General features: G+C 44.0%; 1 protein-coding gene across 11 annotated transcripts in view; it reads right to left on the reverse strand.

The window, feature by feature from the left end:
- The window catches only part of FRMD8 (FERM domain containing 8), a 1,471,206-nt gene that overhangs the window by 112,063 nt on the left and 1,339,772 nt on the right, over positions 1-19,371 (reverse strand). For all 11 annotated transcript variants that reach the window (XM_069644727.1, XM_069644720.1, XM_069644726.1 and 8 more), the window contains one exon: positions 6,013-6,217. In XM_069644727.1, the coding sequence (XP_069500828.1) occupies positions 6,013-6,217 (205 nt within the window). The remainder of the gene's footprint in view (positions 1-6,012; positions 6,218-19,371) is intronic.

A 19,371-nucleotide genomic window follows, 5' to 3' on the forward strand; every position in this document is an offset into this window, starting at 1 on the left:
GCGTTTGCCACTTGCTGGCTGCACTACCACTGTTTATTGCCTCTATTAGCTATTTATTTATTGTTATTTATCTATGCCTCCTCTGCTCCGGACCCTCCAATCTCCCCCTTGCATGCACTTTTCCCCTTTCCCATGCACATGCACGTTCTCAAGGTCACTTGGCCTAGTAAGATCGTTGTTGTGTTCTCCCCTGTTACCCTCCCTTGCCTTGTCGCGCTCTGAATCACTTGTGTATGGGCGCGATACAAATAAAATATATCAAAGTCACTTGTCTTGGGGTTTATAAACCTTTGACTGTTCCGAAAAGTGATGCACCCGGATGCCCTTGTGTAACGCTCACCTGATTCCCGTAGAGGCGCCGGTCTTGACTGGGCGTATACCGTATCTTCAAAGGTGATGTGTAACACACGGCTGGCTCTTTGGGCTGGACCTCTGTGCACTGTATGTCTGACTCGAAGGGTAAGATGTCTGCAGATAGAAAATATGGGATTAAGGAACTGGGTTATTGAATGTGTCTCTCTTCTTCCCTTTCCCTTCTCCTGTAGAACCCCAAAGGTTAACGCTCTCACCTTAGGTAAGTGAACGCCGTGCTCTCCATCTGCCTCGGGGCAGGGTGCTGTAACCAGTTTCTTCACTGGGTAAGGGGAGCAGGCCTCTTGACTTCAGAGGACTACTGTCCGTCGTTAACTGCACGAACGTAAGTTTCGAGTAATTCTAATGTCTTTAAAGTCTTTAGTAATGATGTTTCTTGTTTTGCAGGGTTCCGGCGATGGCGGATGACGGGCTGAAGTGAGTTGAAGATGGAGCCCGTGTGATGAATAGAAGCGCCTGGAAGCACGTAAGTAAGTGCTTGTTGCCTGCTTCACGATGCGCTCTAACTGTCTTTTTATTTTGCAGGTACAAGTTCGGAGCGGCTGCAGGGTGCCGGAATACCCACTGGGTTAGATGTGGAAAGGAGTAATGGCACGTGAGTATTAAAGTTCCCCAATGTCTTTAAACGCAACTTGTTTTGTCTTTCAGATGCGGGATGCAGCGCCGAAGGCCTCCGGAGCGTGCAAAGAGTTGGTAAGCTTTTGTCTTTCAGATGCCGGAATGCAGTGTGAAGACCTCCGGAGCGCACGAAGAGTAGGTAAGCCTTTGTCTTTCAGATGGACCAGGTAAGTGAAGAGCTGTCACTGAAGACCGTAATGCTAACCTGTTCTTTCTTGTCTTTATAGGTGTTGCTGAAGACTGGATTCAGGATGGTAAGCCTTTTTCCTTAGGCCCAGGATCAGATGCAGAAGACACGATGAGCGTTCTGCTGCAGAGGATGCAGAATAACGCAAAGCAAGATTCATCCATCGGGTGTGGTTTAAATAGCCTCCTGTAGTGCTTAGGTGTCTCCTTCCACAGCCACGCCTAGGTAAGAAAAGAGTTCCTGCTTTCCAGAAGAGTTCCATTGTTCTGAACCTAGGGAGTGGCTCCTGCCCCACCCAACAGGAAATGTAGTTCCAAACAGAAGAGGATCAGAGGCTCAACTGGCAGGCAAGTAAGCAGCATGGTCTGCTGCAGGTAAGTCCACCCAAGCATTATGAGCCCGGCGCTTCCAGCGCTGGGACTGGGCATATTTATGAGCCTGGTGCCACTGGCGCCAGGACTGGGTCCAAAAGGTCCCAATTGGGACTGGTTGGCACTCGGAACCTGGGTTATGGATCTGCTTCCAAGGGAGTTGGGAAAACCCTGACCTTTTGGAAGCAGAGATCATGACACCTTGGGCCAGGTGCACTATATAAATAAAATACAAAATACAAATTGAGAGCCTCAACTACAACAACTTCGACGTCGATTAACTTGTCTTTGACAGTGTCCAGTGGGTCGGAGGAGGAGTATCCCGCTGAGGCCATGAGTCGTGCACGAGATGCCTTCGAGGACTTCGAATTCGTCCAAGTCTTCAATTACCTGCTGTCCGGGCTCTTGGGCGTGCGGTCAGCGGTTTTCATCGACTCCCTGTCGGCCTTCGGCGCAATGGGGTGTAGAAATGTAAATGCAACTATGCCGTCTAATCAGACCTTCCAGGATTTTGCGGCATGAAATGGCAAATTTTGCGGCACAAACCTTTATTTATTGCGGCATTTTTGCGGGACATTTTGTATTAACTGGAGGGTGTAAGATTGCCACATTGCAGGAAATAGGTAGAGTGCAAGGCTAGAAGAGAGCCAGGGTATCATTATTATGTGTCTTTTGTATTAATTTAATAGGAAGAGTCCCAGATGTCTCTGGCTTGGCAGAACAGTGTTTGATTTGGCTACATTTCTGGTTTAATGTTCATGCCTATTTAATAGTATTAACTAAATTGATCATTATCAATTGTAATGCTGAAAATATTCCCCTTCTATGTTCTCCAATCCCCCAAACACCCACAAACATCTCACCAACTCTCCATCATAACTTACATTCCTTAACCTCTCACTCTGTCATACAAATACTCACGTGCTATGTCACACTGTCAAGTCACAATCTGCACTGCCCAGCCCCTGCCACACTCCAAATCATACTCCCAACTCACACCTTACACTCTACAATTCCTCCCTCAATATACAGTCCTTCATTCTTTTGTGCTGCTTCTGCATCTTGCATCTTTTCTCCCATTCTATCACATTCTTCCCTCATCCTTTTTCCCAATCTGCAGCTCACTGCCTCTTTCTGGCCAACCGCTTCCTCTACTTTCTGTACCTCTGCTCGCTCTCAGATTTCTGGCCCACCGCATCACTGCTTCCTCTGCTCTCTTGTGCAGCACTTCCTCCTCTGACCCACTGCTCTTCCTCTGCTTTCTTGCCCATCACTTCACATCTCACCCATCACTCTCCCTCTCTCTCATAGTGTAACCATTTTTATTATTTTTTTTTAAATGTAGATTTTGTCCCAGTTCCTCAAATGAGGGGGCATTTAAAAAAAGAACGGAGGATATGCTATTTTTAGACAACCCATTTTTGGAAATGAGCAGGTCACCTTATTCTCAAAGGTGACCGGCGCATTTCCACAGGCTTGAGCTGTAGCGCAAATTGTGCGCTGGCAGCTGCCTTGAATGGTGTTCTGGGTTGTTTGAACGAAGTGTAATTATTTGCGGCGGAATTGACCGTAGTCAATTTTGCTGCAAATTGATTTGCACTTCAGCCAAACAACCCAAAATGTACCTTTCACCACCACCCGACCCCCTCCCCTACTTAACCGCTTGGTCGCTGCAGCTTCCCCTGCAACCCTGCGGTGCCAGATCCGTCCCTCTAACGCGGGTCGGATCCGTCCCTCTAACGCGGGTCGGATCCGACTCTGCAGGGTCCTTTTTTCGTTATTTTCCTTTTTTTTCTGTCCCCGCCTCCAATTTTGAGGAAAAAGGGGAAAACACTTCTGCAACCACCCTAGACCAAAAATACTAAACAAGGGGAGCGGGTGACACCCCCGCAACACATGTTCAGTATTTATAAAAATCGATCGAATAGAACTGCACGTAATTGGTCAAATTGTAACATTCGATAGATTTTTGTCATCAAAATGGGGAGTACTTTGAATAGAATCGCTCTCCCGACAGTGTTCTGCAAGCTCCCAGCGCCTTTCACAGGGACAGGCACTCTAGGTGCCTGCCGCTGCAAAATGTGACCCAAAAAATGCATTTTTATCCTGTTTGAGGAACAGAAATGCAAGCGACTCAGCAGCGGTTCATACCTTAAAAGAAATGCATGACAGGGTCAGGAAAGACCCTGTCATGCAGTGGCAGCCCCACATCCAGTGCGCGTAGGGTTGCCTACAATTTCTGCACATTTAAAAGTGCATCTTGCTTGGAAATGCGGGATGTGCTTTTAAATTGACAGAAACGCCACTTTATTTGATCAAGGAGGTGAAAAAGGCCATCTGAATGGGCGCGCATATAAAATGTGCCCATTCATGTGTCCCTTGTGGATTGGGCTGCAATTTTTGGGGCGCAAGTGATTTCATTTCTTGTGTAAATAAAAACAAAAAAAAAAAGTTGAGCACCTGGCACCCTGAGGATTCTTTTTTTCAAAACAGTAATTTTTGCAGATTACTTAAAAAAAAAAAAAAAATTTTTTTTTTTTTAAAAGATGCTGTTTTTGCACAAAACGGCCATTTTTGCGGCATTTTGCGCAAAACGGCCGTTTTCGCGGCATTTTGCGGGATCGCAAAATCGCAATAAGCTGGAGGGTCTGTCTAATTATATATTGGCCTACGCCACTCGTATCACTTTTCACATCATGAAACAACGTCGCAACATGTGAACCTGAAAATCATTGCTTGAGAAGCCATTTTGTGTAAGGAGGCCATTTTGAGTTTTTGTTCTGCGCTCTGCTCATTGCATACATATATTCTGGTTTTCAGCTTGAGCATAGTAACCGACCGCTGCTTGAACTTCAAGTTGCTTACATAGTTAGGAATGCCAGGCTGCCACATGATTTGTTTTGTCTTATAATAAGAGAACCTTGAAGCTGTACATAAAGGACGAGTAATCTGCAAACCCAGGTGCCATTCTGTCTAGTTAGGCCATTTTAACAGGCAGCTAGAAAGAATTACACATGGATGTATGTGCTCCCCCGTGGGAGTTGTTATTCATTCCTGCTTGAGAACTGTCTGACCTTAGCGCAAAGAGATAACATAGGGAACATGATACGTTTTCCACCATCCAGATGCACCCGGTTCTCAGATAGTAAATTGTCTTGGCACAGGCAGCAAGAGTGTAGAATGTTTTGGTATAATGAATTACGCAGTAACCCTTTGAACCCCAGCCTGATGTCTGGACAAAGGGGGCCGGGCAATGCCTTATATGTGCCTGTTATACTTGTGCTCTCTCTCTCCTCACAGTGTCCTTTACACATTGTGGGGCGCTGAGATCCATTTGATCAAATGCTAATATTGAATAAATATATTTGACTTTGGATCCTCGTGACTGGCGTGTTATTAGTATATGGCTGGATGCCTTAATTCCGGTCTTTGATCCGTCAGGGGACGGGAATCTCCAACGACTTCTTCAAAGGGGCTGATGTCGCTGCCTTCTCAAATACGTCTAACATCTGCAGACAGAATTTTTCCAGTTTTGCCTTACTAGTCCCCTTTTTTGGAAAGCGTACCTGTTTTCTTTCGGGCGACGAATCGCATCGGGCGATCGGGAGCGGTGACGCCTTTTTTTAGATCTCCTCAAAGATGATGACGAGGAATGACGAGACCTCAAACGCTTGGTTCGATTGCCGTGTCTCTTGGTCCAGTGTGGAGATCTCTCTCTTGGGCTCCTACCTTCAGACACATTTTTTGTGGGGGTTACCGAAGACCATTTTGGGGAAGGTTTGCCCAGAGCAAGATTCCCCTTCCTCACCTTTAAAGCTTTTACATCAGACTGACACGAGACAATTGTCGACTATGTCGCCCCGACCCCGGGCACCAGAGACATACCTGATAAGGATCGGTTTTAGACATTTTAGCCAAACACTCAGTACATATCTTGAAGCCCATATTCGGGGTATGGAAGAGCCGTTTCGAGCAGCTGTGCGGAAAAATTGAACTGAAGCAAAGGACGCGGTGCGTGCCTTATATACCAACGTCAACATCCTTCTCAAGGAAGACGGAGGCCCTCGAAGGACACTAGATCGACGACGCAAAGAGCCCTCTGCTGAGAAAAGTTTCCGAGCTGCAAGCAGGATATCGGAGTATATCAAATATGAGTAATACGTGGGAGGATACAATCCATTCGAAAGTAGTGTTGCAAATTGTCTTGGGAAAAACAAACATAACATGAACAGACATCTGTTTAAAAAAAAAAAAAAAGGACAGTAGTTACAAAGCCTACCACTAGACGTCATGATACTTATTCTGAAGCAAAACCCAACTATAGTTAACAGACGCAGGCTCCAAAACCAAGGGAAGTGGGCTTAAACCATTATTTCTCTGGGAACAGCATCTTCAGAAATGGGCTTTATGGTAATTTTGTTTAAAAAAAGGTTAGGACGATACAGGATTCTTTCTACAGCTTACCATCATCCACGTAGTCTATAGTAGAGAGATGCTCAAGACGGTTGCAGGCCACGCTGCTTTGACGCTGGAGCTTGGCACGCTTCTCAGATAGCCTAGCATGTGGAGATGGAGTTACTGCAGATGCGTTGGTAGCCTCTTGTCCCGGAGCCTCTATGGCAGAGTTCAGCTCAATGCAGAATTCTATTAACCCACTCATCAGTGCTGCCTAAATGGTGAGAGACAGAGCTCATGATTTCACAAGCAATAAACCAACATAAAGAAAACTCTTAATGATGTTAGTTTCCAGAAAAACCCATGTTACAAAATAGAACGTAATTACTGTTTTCTGCAAATTGTTATGATGAACCACCCACATATCTACCAAAGAAAAACCACAATAAAACAATTGCTAACTGTGCAACTGTAGCTTGTTTTCCCACTTGTCACAATAATTGTTCCGTCAAGAGATTCAATGCAACTTGGTCATCTCTTCCAGTCTCAGCGACAAACACAATGAAATACCTCAAACAGAATTATTGTCCATCATTAATAGAATCTGCTGCCTTACTTGTAAGAAAGTATTCTGCCACATTGCCTTGCCAAATCTGGCATCAACTCTGATAGCCAACAAAATATTTTGGGAAACTAAGCACACATTTAGAGCCTTACAGATTTCCATAATGGGAATGTTCCTCAAGAATCAACTAATACTTGCCCTGGTCTGAAGTACTTTTAAAACACTTTAATAAACAATTTTAATTGAGTTTAAGAATCAGATCAACATGATACAATTAACAGCAGGACCTCGCTCACCCTCCCTCGCAGTCCCATAATACATCCGCTATCAAAATGTCATTCTTTATTGTCCATCCTATTGGTGTTTAGTTATGTACGAGGGAATCATGTTACTGCATCGTGACCCCCTGATTTGGCTCGCACGCCTTGGGAGGCCCATTCTCATATGATTGAGGTCCCCGCTTCCCCCACATATTTTCGTACTTTGTCAGAAATCTGTATGTTCTCTCTTCCAGCTCGCAACTGTTATCCATTATCTTTTTCTATTTAGTCACTGTTGGCACCTCACTATTCCCCCAGTTAGTTACCAAGACCCTTTTGGCTATACTCACAGTGATGCTGATCAGTTTCTTTTCTCCCCCAGAGCCAACAAAGTCCCCCAGAATAGGGAGAAATGTACGTTTGGGGAACCATGGGATTGCATGCTCCGTCAATCTCTGTAGGGTTGTTAATACCCTTTCCCAGTATGCTCCGATCCTCATGCAGCCCCACAGTGGGTGGTAGAAGGTCCCCACTTCCCCCTGCATTTCAGGCAAAGATTGTTGTCAGTCCTACACATCTTGTACAGTTTTTCTCTGGGATATGTGGCGAACCAATAGACTCGAGAACATCCCTTCAAGGGATTTTATTTAACATAAAAGGAAATAAAAAAAACAGCCATCTGTCCCTATTGCTAAGAGATGCCCCTACCCATCAACTCAACTAAAGGTGCTCGTCTTGTCAAAACAAAAATAGTCCTCAGTCCACAAATGTATTCACTATCTGGCCCTACCAATTTAAGAAAACATAAAAGTTAAGCTAGAGCAGTATTCACTCTGCTCCGATTTTTTCAGACCAGTATTACGCAGATCTCTCTGGATTTCTCTCAGAGTTCAGGTCACAGTTCCCATGGTCGTTCTTAACAGTTTATCAAAGAAACATTCCTGTCTCTTTCTTTAGTTTCAAGGAAAAGGTTCAAGTCTTTAAACAAATCAAATGTCTTAAAGTTCTTTAAGGGGAGGGATGATTCCCTTAATCCATCTACATCAATTTGGCAGCTATCTTTCTACTGATTTTATACAAAGTTATCCTAGTACCTGTTCTTCATTTGACTGATTGAACCCTCCAGTTTCCCCTTTTACCTCTGTTCTGCAAAGTTCCACCTATCTCAATAGGGCTCTCCAGACCCCTCTGGCCTTCTGCCAATGTCCAACACTCTGGTTTCTAGGGCTCCCATAACCATCCTGGATATTATCTCTCTGAGGGTCTGACTGACCTGCACGCATAGTTATTCCACTTGTTCTTCTTTCTCCTTCCTTACTCTGTTCTGCTTGCCCCTCTCTACCCTGGGCAACCTTGGTACCTTTACCACCTTTGGGTGTGCTCCAGCTGAGTGGCGTCTCAGTGAGGACGGTGCCGTTCGTCCCTCTCTTCGGCCTCTCCGCTGTGTCGACGTTCGCTTTCCTTATCCTGCCCGTTTCAGCACTTTCTTCGGTTCTTGCACTGTGTGGAGGATTAATTTGTCCGTAGCTCCCTGGTCTCGGTGTTAGTTTGCAGGCCCCAGGCCCACCACGGCTGCAGGGTGGTCACACCACCAGTAGGAGCGTTATTTGCCCTGCCAAATTCCCACTCATTTGCCACTAAATGTGACGCCCAGTAATACTTCTGGACATCCGGCACACCCAGGCATCCCTCCCAAAACGACTTTGCAATGTTGCTAGCACTAGGTTTACTGCCATGCCCCCATATAATCTTCCCGATGTAGTGATTTCCTCTTAGTGAACACAGTCATAGGAATCTCGACTGGGGTCCAGCGCTTTGCGTCCTCTTGTAGTCTTACAAGAATTGGGACCAGATGGTTTTACAGGAACTCTCGCTCCTTCTTGTACACATTAATCCCCAGGTAACTGAATGGGCCATTATTGGGCATATTCCTGAAGGCTTTCCAGTCATCCATCTTATCAGCCTAGGTAACTTTCATAATTTCTTTTAAAGTATCCACAACAAAGGTGTGAGATTGGTATATAGCTCAACATGCATCCCCCACAAGGACTGGCAAAAGTTTTCAAATGCCCAAACAAATGCTAAGGACTCCCTCTTTATAACAGAACAGACTTGCTCTAGTGACTTCAGCATACAACAGGCGTATGCCAGTTGGTATTGTTAGGGAGAATTCTCTGATAAGGCCAATTTCCCAAACCTAGTGAGTCCCCCAGCAACTTTGCTGGATTTTTGGGGTTTGTTTTTTTCTCCTGCTAAGAGCGAGACTCTTTTCCTCCCACTCTTAGGCATGATTTGAGGTATGTCTTTGACTTTTTGTGTGCTTATGGGCTATGGGGTATTTTTCTCCATAGGGTATTATCTGTTTTCCATGTGTGTTACACAGCACCCTCAGTGCAGTAACACGGGTGCCATAGTGACCCCCAAACATAGACTCCATACCCTGGGACTGACTACTGTCTCCAAGGGCATGTAAAGTCACCATTGACTTTACTAGTCTTAAAATGTGAACAGAACCAGTACAAACCATCATATTGTGGGAGTACTGGTAGGGGTAATTCGATTGCCCCTGGGTCTGTTTTTCAAGGGGGCACTGTGCAGTCCCCCCCTTGTCGAGTTTCTGGCTGGTGGCAGTGGTTACCACGCGAACTATTCCTTCGGAATATTCTCTATGGGATTTCCAATTGATTTTAAACGCACCACTTTTTGGTGCAACGTTAAAGATACCGGCGATTTATTTAATATTAAATCTACGTTTGGGTCTTTTTGCCAGAACTCGGTTCCAAAATGGCGTTTGTGTCCGTCTCTGTAACTCTGACCAAGGTCGAGCCCTTTGTTCCACTATTTTGGCGGGCTTCTCCACAGAAGCCCTCCAAATGGTGCACTCTGTCTGGGTTCCACAGGAAGGGTGGAGGGGGAAATTGGCACCCTGAACTGCGTTGCCTTAGCAACCCAAGTCGCACTCTACTCTGATTGGCCCAGTGGTGAGCCGCCCGGCTCACCACTTAGCATGTGTGAGTGACAGCTAGGCTGTTTGAATGGGGGTTTTCTGCATAAAAGCAGGGCCTTTGGGACTGGAACTTCAGAAGTCACCACAGGACCTAAGAATCCAAAGAGGGAAGAAGCTGAGCCATCTACGATGACGACATCAACGGTGGAGCCCTGCTGTAACCGTCTCACCACTTTCCCAACGACAAGAGAAGATCTTCTGCTGGACGAGTCTTCTTCCTTCGAGCTGGTAGGACCAAACAGTTCGCCCTTTTTCGCTTCCAAAGACGTCCCTTGGTCGAATCGCCCGTGCCAAGCACCCCGACGGCCGGATAGCCAAGCTTTACCACTTTGACCGCGAATAAAAGAACCGCACCTTTTAATCGGGAACTCCGCGGCTGGTTTCATCCCTGTGCAGTGCAACGACTCCAGGTTTCCTCCTCGACGAGATCCTCTCTTCCCCTGGTCGGAACAATGAACTGCAACCATTGCCAGGAACAACTGCCCCCGCTGGAGCTTCCTCTCTCTTTAAGGTACTGTGTCCTGCCTGGCCTCCCTTTCTACAGATTGCTAAAGGTGACCCTTAAATCCTTGACTTCTATACTGGGTTGGCTCCAGACCTTCTAATCTATTCTTTTTGAATCACCCCAACCTCTTTTGAACATTTTGCAAAGACTTTTTAGAACAGCTTAAACAGTGTGATCTTGGGCACATTTCGCTTTGCTCCATTTAAAGTGGGCCTGGCCTATGAACTTTGGCTCTACAGTATACACTGCCTATATTCTCTTGCTTTGAGCTTCTAAAAGTGTTGGGACCTGTTTTTATTCTATGCTCTGCCTTTTCTCTCCCTTTAACCTTAACTATTGGAGTGCCATCTAGGTTATGTGCTCACATCTGTCTTAATAAATAGTGGTGCTTTAACCCTGACTTGTCTGATAGTTAACAAGGGAGGTGCATATACTTTACCTGACTGTTTTTTACTTGATTTTACTTAAGAGTGCTAGTGTATTTCCTAAAGTGTGTTTTAAATAAATTATATACTTTTGATACAATGCTCTGGTCAGTGTTTGTTTGCTCTACTGTGTTTCTGGCCCTATTGTGTATACTCTGCATACTGCCCTACTCTTGCTCAGTCACAGCTACCAGGTAAATCTGGGTGGTGCAGACTGCTACCAATTGGGTTTACTGCTTCCTCCTGTAGTCTTAATCTTTTTGCAGTGGTCCCCAAGGGAACTGCACAGGATTCTGCCTAACAGGTACTGACCCCCGCCTTTACATCTTTGCAAACGCACCGCTCCTAGGATTTAAACGCTGGTGTCTACTGTCAATGCCAGGTCGCTTGGGATCAAAAGGGTGAACACTGCTGCTGAGCCCATTTGTTCTTTGACATCTTTGAAGCTGCACTGCTGGCCTTGCCCGTTGTCTACTACTACACCCTTTTTAAGGAGTATAGTGATGGGTTGCAATAGCGTGGCGAAAGCGGAACACATTTGATCTAATACCCTGCTAGTCCCATGAATGATCCGAATTGGTACTTGTTCAGCAGGCTTGGCGCCGTCACAATAACCTGTAACCGGTTATTCTTTGGTTTGATTCCCTTTGCTGAGATGCTATGACCTACAAGATCCACTTGGTGCTGAAGAACGGTTACATGTCTTTATACAGAAAACATTTATATTGAAAGACTATATATCTAATATTTTATAACTAACATTTTTATAGTGAATGCACTTTTTATTGGGGGCCCCAAACTCGTTTGTCACCCCTAAAAATCCACCCCGACCGTTTCCAAAAATATTTAACCCTTTATCCCACGCAAAAATGCATTCACTATAAATATTTTCGTTATAAAATATTTGATATATGAGGCATTCAATATTAAGGATTCGTTATAAACACTGTATACCCTGAAGAACCTACATTGTTCTTTTCTTAGAATCATCACGCTGTCTTGTAGAATGGCGACAACCTTCCTGAGGTTGGACTTCGATGGGATACAGAATCCTTTAGACACCTAGACATACATGTTCATCGCACAGAGGCTGACCCATTTCAATATAACACAGGCCGGGCACTCACCAGTGTAGAAGATCGGATGGTGTCCTGGAAGAAACTACCTCTGTCACAGATGGATAGAATCGCAGTATGCAAAGTGATCTTTCTACCCGGATTGCATTATCTATTGGTAAACATCCCAAACATGATCAGACCACCATTTTCTAAATTGCTAGCTAGCAAACTATTGGAATTCCTTTGGGCGGGTGGGAGATGAAGGGTAGAAATCACGTTACGCCGAAAATATCAAGACTGGGGCTTACCCTCCCCAACTGAGCTGTACTTCTTGGCATCCCAATTGCAATACGCCACTAGATGGCATACCGGAGCTGATGGGAAATTGCTGGGGAAGATCCTGAGCTGCAACACTGGGATGGACTTGCTTTGGAGAGGAATGGGACCATTTGGCAAGTCTTGCATTATACAAGTAGTCAAACAGGCGTAGAAAATAATGAGCAGTAAATAACGATTAGGAGAGGGTTACAGCCCCGAAGTTCTCTTGAGAACGGATGGCAAAATAGAGACAATAATCAAAGAGATTGGTGAGACTAAATGCACCAGCAAGGGGTGCCTAGTAGTGGCGGACCGGTTTGGCGGCGGACGTTTATTGGCAGGAATCCCAGATGACCAATGGACAGTTATTAACCCCAATGGCAGCGAAAGAACTATCCAAGGAAATAATCCTTGTTGCAGTGGTAAAGATAATACAGATTGAACCCACAGAAGGACGTGGGACTTTGCGGATATCTTTAGAGTAGCAAGACAAACCCCAACATTTGTGTGTGAAGTAGACTGTTTGCAATCTGGGTACTAGAAGCCAGGGGATGGGAGTCATTCCCCTCTGGTTCATGTCTGAAAGATACTGAAAAGAACTCTCAAACACCCAGTGGAGTAACTTTGCTGAAAATGTTGGGGGGGGGGACATGACATCTGATGAAAAGGTGCCCCAGCCAAATGAATGGGGACAACATGGTGTGCCATGAAAGTTGGGGGGGGACAAACACCCCTGCCCCCCCCTAAAATTACGCCCGTGCAAACACCAGGAGAAAGGAGTTATTCTCCTGGTGAGAAAACGGAATCCCTTCGAGTACACTTAAGGGATGCCAGGGGAAGGGAGTTATTCCACCTGGCCTTGTTGTGAACTATACTGGAGAGTGCAGACCAATACCAGGAGAAGGCAGTCATTCTCCTGGTCCAGAAAGTTGAGTTGTACGAGATTTGGTGGAACTACAAGCCAGGGGAAGGGAGTCATTCCCCCAGTATCCTTTTACAAGAGAACATTTGGGAAACAACTCCCATATACCACGAGACAGGATTCATTCTCCTGGAGAAGGAAATTTATGTTGGATTTTATTATGGTTTAGTTGCAGTGTAAGGGATAGTATTAGGCTGTTTCACATGACGTAGAGTTTGATTTTTTGATTTTGACAGGCATTCCGACAGATCCTTTAGTATTAGTTTGAGCCAGGGAACCCCCCTCCTGGAGATGGGGACAGTAAGGGTTTATTTTACTATAAATAAAGGTTCACAGCCACCAACACCACCCTTGTGTCAGCTTCTTCAACACCCTTATAGAAGAAAGGTTATCATCTCCCTCTGGGTCCCATATTAGATCTGGAAAGCACTACACAAGAATTTGAGATGTGTGGTGTAGTATCTGCTAATTCAGGGTTGAATAGAGTTAAGTGGAATCCCACTAAATTGACAAAAGTAAAATTGCTTGTACAGAACTAGAGAAGTACATTAAACTAGCTGATGCCCATATGCAGTAACAGGATATTGATTTAATTGAGGTATTTGAGACAATCCTTACTTCAATTCATGAGAAAGTGCATATATGTAGGGTGACTAAAAGAATTGGCAACTTCAGTAATGGGAATATGAGGGGAAAAAGACAACATGATTGGAAGATCCAGCAGGAGACTTTTTTTCAGGAGTGATCTAAAAACCTTGGCTCATACATTTCAGTTTAGGGGAAATAATCCCAATCTTACTGAGGCCATTAAAAAATGTAAATCTGAATATCAAAAAAGGTTGCATGCATATATCAAAAAGAAAGAACTGTGGATGATGCTTGCGTCCCATGCAACTAATAATGAGTCCAGACTTCTTTGGGGTGTAATTAACTGTGAAACAAGTTCCCCGGCTATAGCTAGTGGCGCTTCTAATGCTGAATGTATGCAGTATATAGTCAGCGCTTTGGGTGAGACATCTGGTATATGCCCTCCACCGATGGTTATTAATGAAAGATGGATATAGAAAATAACTTAAGTGATGAGTTGGTGACATCAAATAAGAAAATTAACTTTTCACGGGAGGTGGGCCCAGACGGAATATGCAATGCCCTATTGAAAATAAATCCTGAATTATGGGCAGTTGCTTTTTAGTGTATATTTTTCCATATTAGTCAAACAGGTGTTATACCAAGATCCTGGAAAGATAGTAACATTATACCTATATATAAGAAGGTAGTAGAAACAGCCCAGGTAACTATCGATTACTGGCCACTGCAGCGTTCGATACTGTTCCTATAGAGCGACTCTGGCATAAATTATCATCATGGAAGATTCTGCGTGGCCTCTTATCCTTGATCACACACCTGCACAATGATACACAGATCAGACTTAAATTGTATGTTAGTTGGTCGGGTAACTGAATGGATTCCCATTGGTTAAGAAGTCAAACAGGTGTGCATACTTGCACCCATCCTGTTCAACTTGTATTTAGCCGATTAACAAACCGCATTAGATCTCCCTGTAGCAAATCCTATTTCATGGCTCGGTTATGCCAATGATTTGCTATTATTGGATAATACACCAAAAGGATTGCAGGTAAAATTGAATGCACTTGGGGATTATTCCATTTTAAATGGGCTTAAAATAAATGCTGACAAAACAAATATAATTTTCAAGCCCACGTGGGCCCAAATTAAGTGGTACTGTTGGGTAATGAATAAAAATGAGCTCGAACAAATACGTACTTGGGGGTGATAGTGGACGATCAGTTGAAATGGTCTGCCCACTGGCAGTCAGTTAGTTCTAAGACCGCCCATCAAACCAGGACCCTTAATTTGCGGGTAATCATGGCGGATTCTCTTTGCAGAACATACTATCAGGCCAAAATCATGCCTTGCATGTTATATGGGGCTGAAATATGGCTTAGCAGTACAAGACGGCCTTGAAGGGACAATACTGAAGTTAAGGCATTCCAGTCATTGCCCACTGATTGTGTGCATTTGGAATGCAATTTGCAGTGCACAGATGTTAAGCGAACTCAGAAAAGATTGATACTGTGTTGGAAGTTCCATAGGTTGGACTAGGTTGGACTAGGGAGTGTTCTTTTATCGGATGACTCAAACATATATTAAAATGACAAACCATATGCGAAACATGGTCCGAATTTCCCTAACTGCAGAACAATGGCACCCTTTTTGGGGGCTCAAATCTTGCAATTGCCTGCTTCTGCATATAAATATGTTGTAAAAAAGGTATTAACTGTATACAATAAGAATTGTGCCATTGTTAACTTAGAACCAGCCTGTTTCTAGCAGATACCCAGGAGCAGAGGTGCACCCTGGGTTATATTTGTGCCTACCCGAATACTTATACCATTAGACAGTATTCACAAATTACATTTAATGTTGCCAATTCACTGGAAATTGAAGGTGCTTGAAGGGGGATTCCCGTAATGAGAGATTTTGCAGACTGTGTGGGGAGATAGAACTTGAAACTATAAAGAATCTCTTATAGCCTCAAACCCAATGAAGTGGGGAGCTGTTTATGCATGGTAATGATGGTAACTTAAATTATGTAGTTCAACTGTGTGATTATGTAATGGCTGTTTTAAAATGGACTGGTTAATTAACATGCGTTAGGAATTTGGTGATGTTGGTGGTTATCGTTTATGTGTTTTATATTATCTTTTTAAGATGTGTATGTTGTTATTGTGATATGTATGCATAAATAAAAATCATAACCTTACCGGACGAAGGTATGAAATAAAACGTGACTTTTGGGCACAAGGCCCAGCACCATCTTAGGGCTGGACTTCTGAAGAGTGAGGGAAGCTGCACTTGTGTTGATTTTCCTTGCATCCAGCCACTCACCTGAATTGCACTGGTAATGAATTCATACACAATTCTATTCTGCTAATGGTGAATGCGTATACATTGTTTTGTGTGACAATACTCTGCTGTGATTTGTATATGCTTAGTGTGTAACTAAAAGACTAATAAGTAACTTTTATATACTTACTGTTTAACCTGAATTATTGGTGTTGCTCTTTGTGGACTCCTTGTAGCCCCAGATCACTCTTACAATTTTCCTGAGACTAAGCCTTGACTGCTCAGCGACCTTACCTTAAATTGGGTTTTGACTAACCTCTCAATGTCCTCCCAGTCTACCACAAATAGGGTGGGCTCCCAAAATCCTCCCACCGGGGCAGATTTTGGAAATCCATTTCAACACAAAAGTAAACCAGCCAAAGTGAATTGTGTACCTCCTTATTGGTAGCATGGTCAGAGAGCAAGCTACACTGTCCAGAAATGTGGCTCAGCAGCAGAATCATCCAACTAATATGTTAAGTAATACAAATAAAAGGGGATGTCCAGATAAGGTTCAATGAAAAGGTCTACCTAAACCCAGATAACACACAACAGAAACCCACCTCTTTAAAGTGAGCACTCAGATAGGTGGGATTGGATATTCATTGCACTCTACCTAAATCATTTATTGTAAATCAAACCCACATAGTGACTGGCACAGATTTTGACCAAGGACAATGCTTGATTTATGTTTACATATAAACTATGTGATCCTCCTGGACACAAAAAAGCAGTACTGACATTTGCAACACTCACCCGTAGTTACTGATTGTGATAAGAAAACATTTCTACAAAAAAGTGCTTCCTCATTTATTCCAAAATTGATACAAAAATTAAATCAATTTGGTCCACCATAATCTAAAAAAAACCAGAGGGCAAAGCACAATTAGACTTCCTACAGCCCATGTTGTATGTTCAGGATGGCCATCTGGTCACCACAGTCCGGGTATGTGCAAAGCATCCTTTTGTGCCCCGACTCTTGTGTTCCTCTTGACCTACACAAGATGTACCTTTTTTGTGTTTAGGTTGGACCAAGAACAGAGCAGGTCAACGAAAACGACTGAGAATTCAATTCAATTGCGTGATTTTATTGTATTAAAGTAACTTTGCAAGTAATATGCAGACAGTGATGAGTATACTTCCATCAGGGAACAACACGCTGCCGTTTAAATCGTAGGAAAAAGTTGATAATGTCCCATAACAAAAACAAGAATGCAACAGCAGTTACAGTAAGCTGTCTGAGTGAACACCCTCTGTGCATATTATTTCCAAAAATACAAAATCAAGGTATATGGCTCTGCTAAAATTTCAACGGGGAAAGCTCATAATAACGGCAACTGGATTTAACTGCAAACGTTGCCCAGATTCAAAATAACATAACATTTTGGAAACTTGCAGCAAAATACATTGGTAACAAAAGTGGACCACAGCAAGATAATCAGTGCAGTGTACTGTAAAACATTAAAGGGGTAATTTTGGAATGAGCGGTGCACCAAATGAAAGCGTAAATTTGCTTTTACGCTTTCAGTTTCTGCTCTAGCTCATTCACGTGCCGTTATGAGGCATTAAAGGGCAGCAAAGTGTAGATGGCATCTCTGCTTTGCTTTCCTTCCCCATCTCAGAAGAGAACTCGATTTTACACCTGCATGAGATTTTGACTATTGCAGGTCTAAGACAAAAGATTCCAATGGAATACATCTTGATTAAGCAGTTGCTACTGAGTAGGCAAATTCCATTGGAAATCATAAAACTTATCCAGTGAAGCATATTTTCAAGCAGTGTTTTATATCTCTCAGAGGGGAGAAAACGCTAAAGAGTAAGGCTGTTTTCACATAGTTTTACTCTTCAACTTTACTTTACGCTTCCAGACTGATGAGAAGTACATGCAGGGGACCAAACAGCACAAAAGTGTAATTATTGGGAGTCCCCCTACACGTAATTACCGTTTTTAGAAAAATGACCCACGTATCAGTGCTGGGGTATTTTGAGAATGCACGTAAACACGGTTCATATCCGACCAGCAGATCCAAAATACAGAGGTAAAAAATACGGTTGGGCTGTAGGCACAGATCACTTTCAAGTACCATAATCAACAAGCTTTGACAAATCCAATCTTTCTGAAGCTTGTATCTGCTTAAATTCACATGCTTTGCATGGGCCAACCTCTAATGGTTGGTGCAAAGTATTGCTTGACTTGTTTTCAAAGGTTCGAAAAAAAGGCGTGTCTGTAATACTATACCTAGTGGGACGTGTATTGTACCCATGATCCTTCACGTGTAGAGGTCCTCAGATTGCTTTGTTTCTGACATGAGGGGTGAAGGCAAGCGTCCCCAACCAGCACGATCCTCCCCGCAATGAGAGACAATGAAGGACTCTCCCAAGTTGGGAATAAAGCCAAGACAGAGTGCGGGTGAGCTTAAATGGGAGTTTATCAATCAGAATAGGGTATGCAAAGAACTCTGCAAACTCCGAGAGCGCTCTGCCTGACAATAGCAAAGACAGGCGTATATATTTACAAAAAACGTCATCAGAACCTACACACTATAAGCGGCACAAGTTCAATGGGATTGGGTGGTGATGACTAGCTATAGGCGCTGCTGCGATGTGGTTGGCCTTGGCTGGAGGACGTCACTGGTCAGCCTCGTGGGTTGGGCTGGGCCTGGCGGGTCGGCTGAGTTCATCCGGGCGGTGTTGTTGTGCCATTGTGGCCGGTGTCAGAGATGAATGTCTTTTCCTGACTTATTTGCCCTAGGCCATGCACACCGCAGTCATTCAGTTATTGCAATATTATCTTCTTTAGTAAATCTTTCAATAGGTTATTCTACAGGTTAATGCAACACAGGAGGAATGCACCTTGTGAGGGGTCTGATGGTCATTCATCAGTGCATGGTTACCAGTGTCCTGTTGACCGGTACCATATGTTGAGGGGCTAAGTCTCAGGGCATGGGACGGGCAGTACATGCCTCTCTGTCTTGTTAGAAGTCGTTATGAATGGGCTGCTGTATGTTGCCACAGTATTGGGTATCCTAATTGCACAGGGCCATAAGTCTAAGGTGATCCGGTGGGTTGTGGGGTTTAAGAGGGGGCGCCTTTGGATTTGTGTATTCAGGCAGAGGTTTACTGCTATGCTGTAAATAATGCAGGTGGCGGGCCGTGGCCTTGGGTGCTGCAGAGGGGACTACAAATCTTTGAAGCGGCTCCAGCCTGGTTGGGGGAGGTGGAGCAGCGCGGCGCGGGTCTCTGCTCTCTTGTTTGGCAGTCTTCGCAGGGTGGGAGGGGGAACGGCCTTGCACATATTCACAAAGGTATCTTCCTCGTGTGTTGCTGAATTTAGGTACAAACATTTGAACACTCTATAATACTCATTTGGATCACTCGAAAGCATACATTTCAACTTTGCTAAATGTCTCTCAAATATAGCCAGTCTGAGCACCTTATTTGTACACTATGTTTTAACAACT

This window comes from Ambystoma mexicanum, chromosome 2p (assembly GCF_040938575.1).
Source record: "Ambystoma mexicanum isolate Mex_15411 chromosome 2p, UKY_AmexF1_1, whole genome shotgun sequence".
NCBI lineage: Eukaryota > Metazoa > Chordata > Amphibia > Caudata > Ambystomatidae > Ambystoma > Ambystoma mexicanum.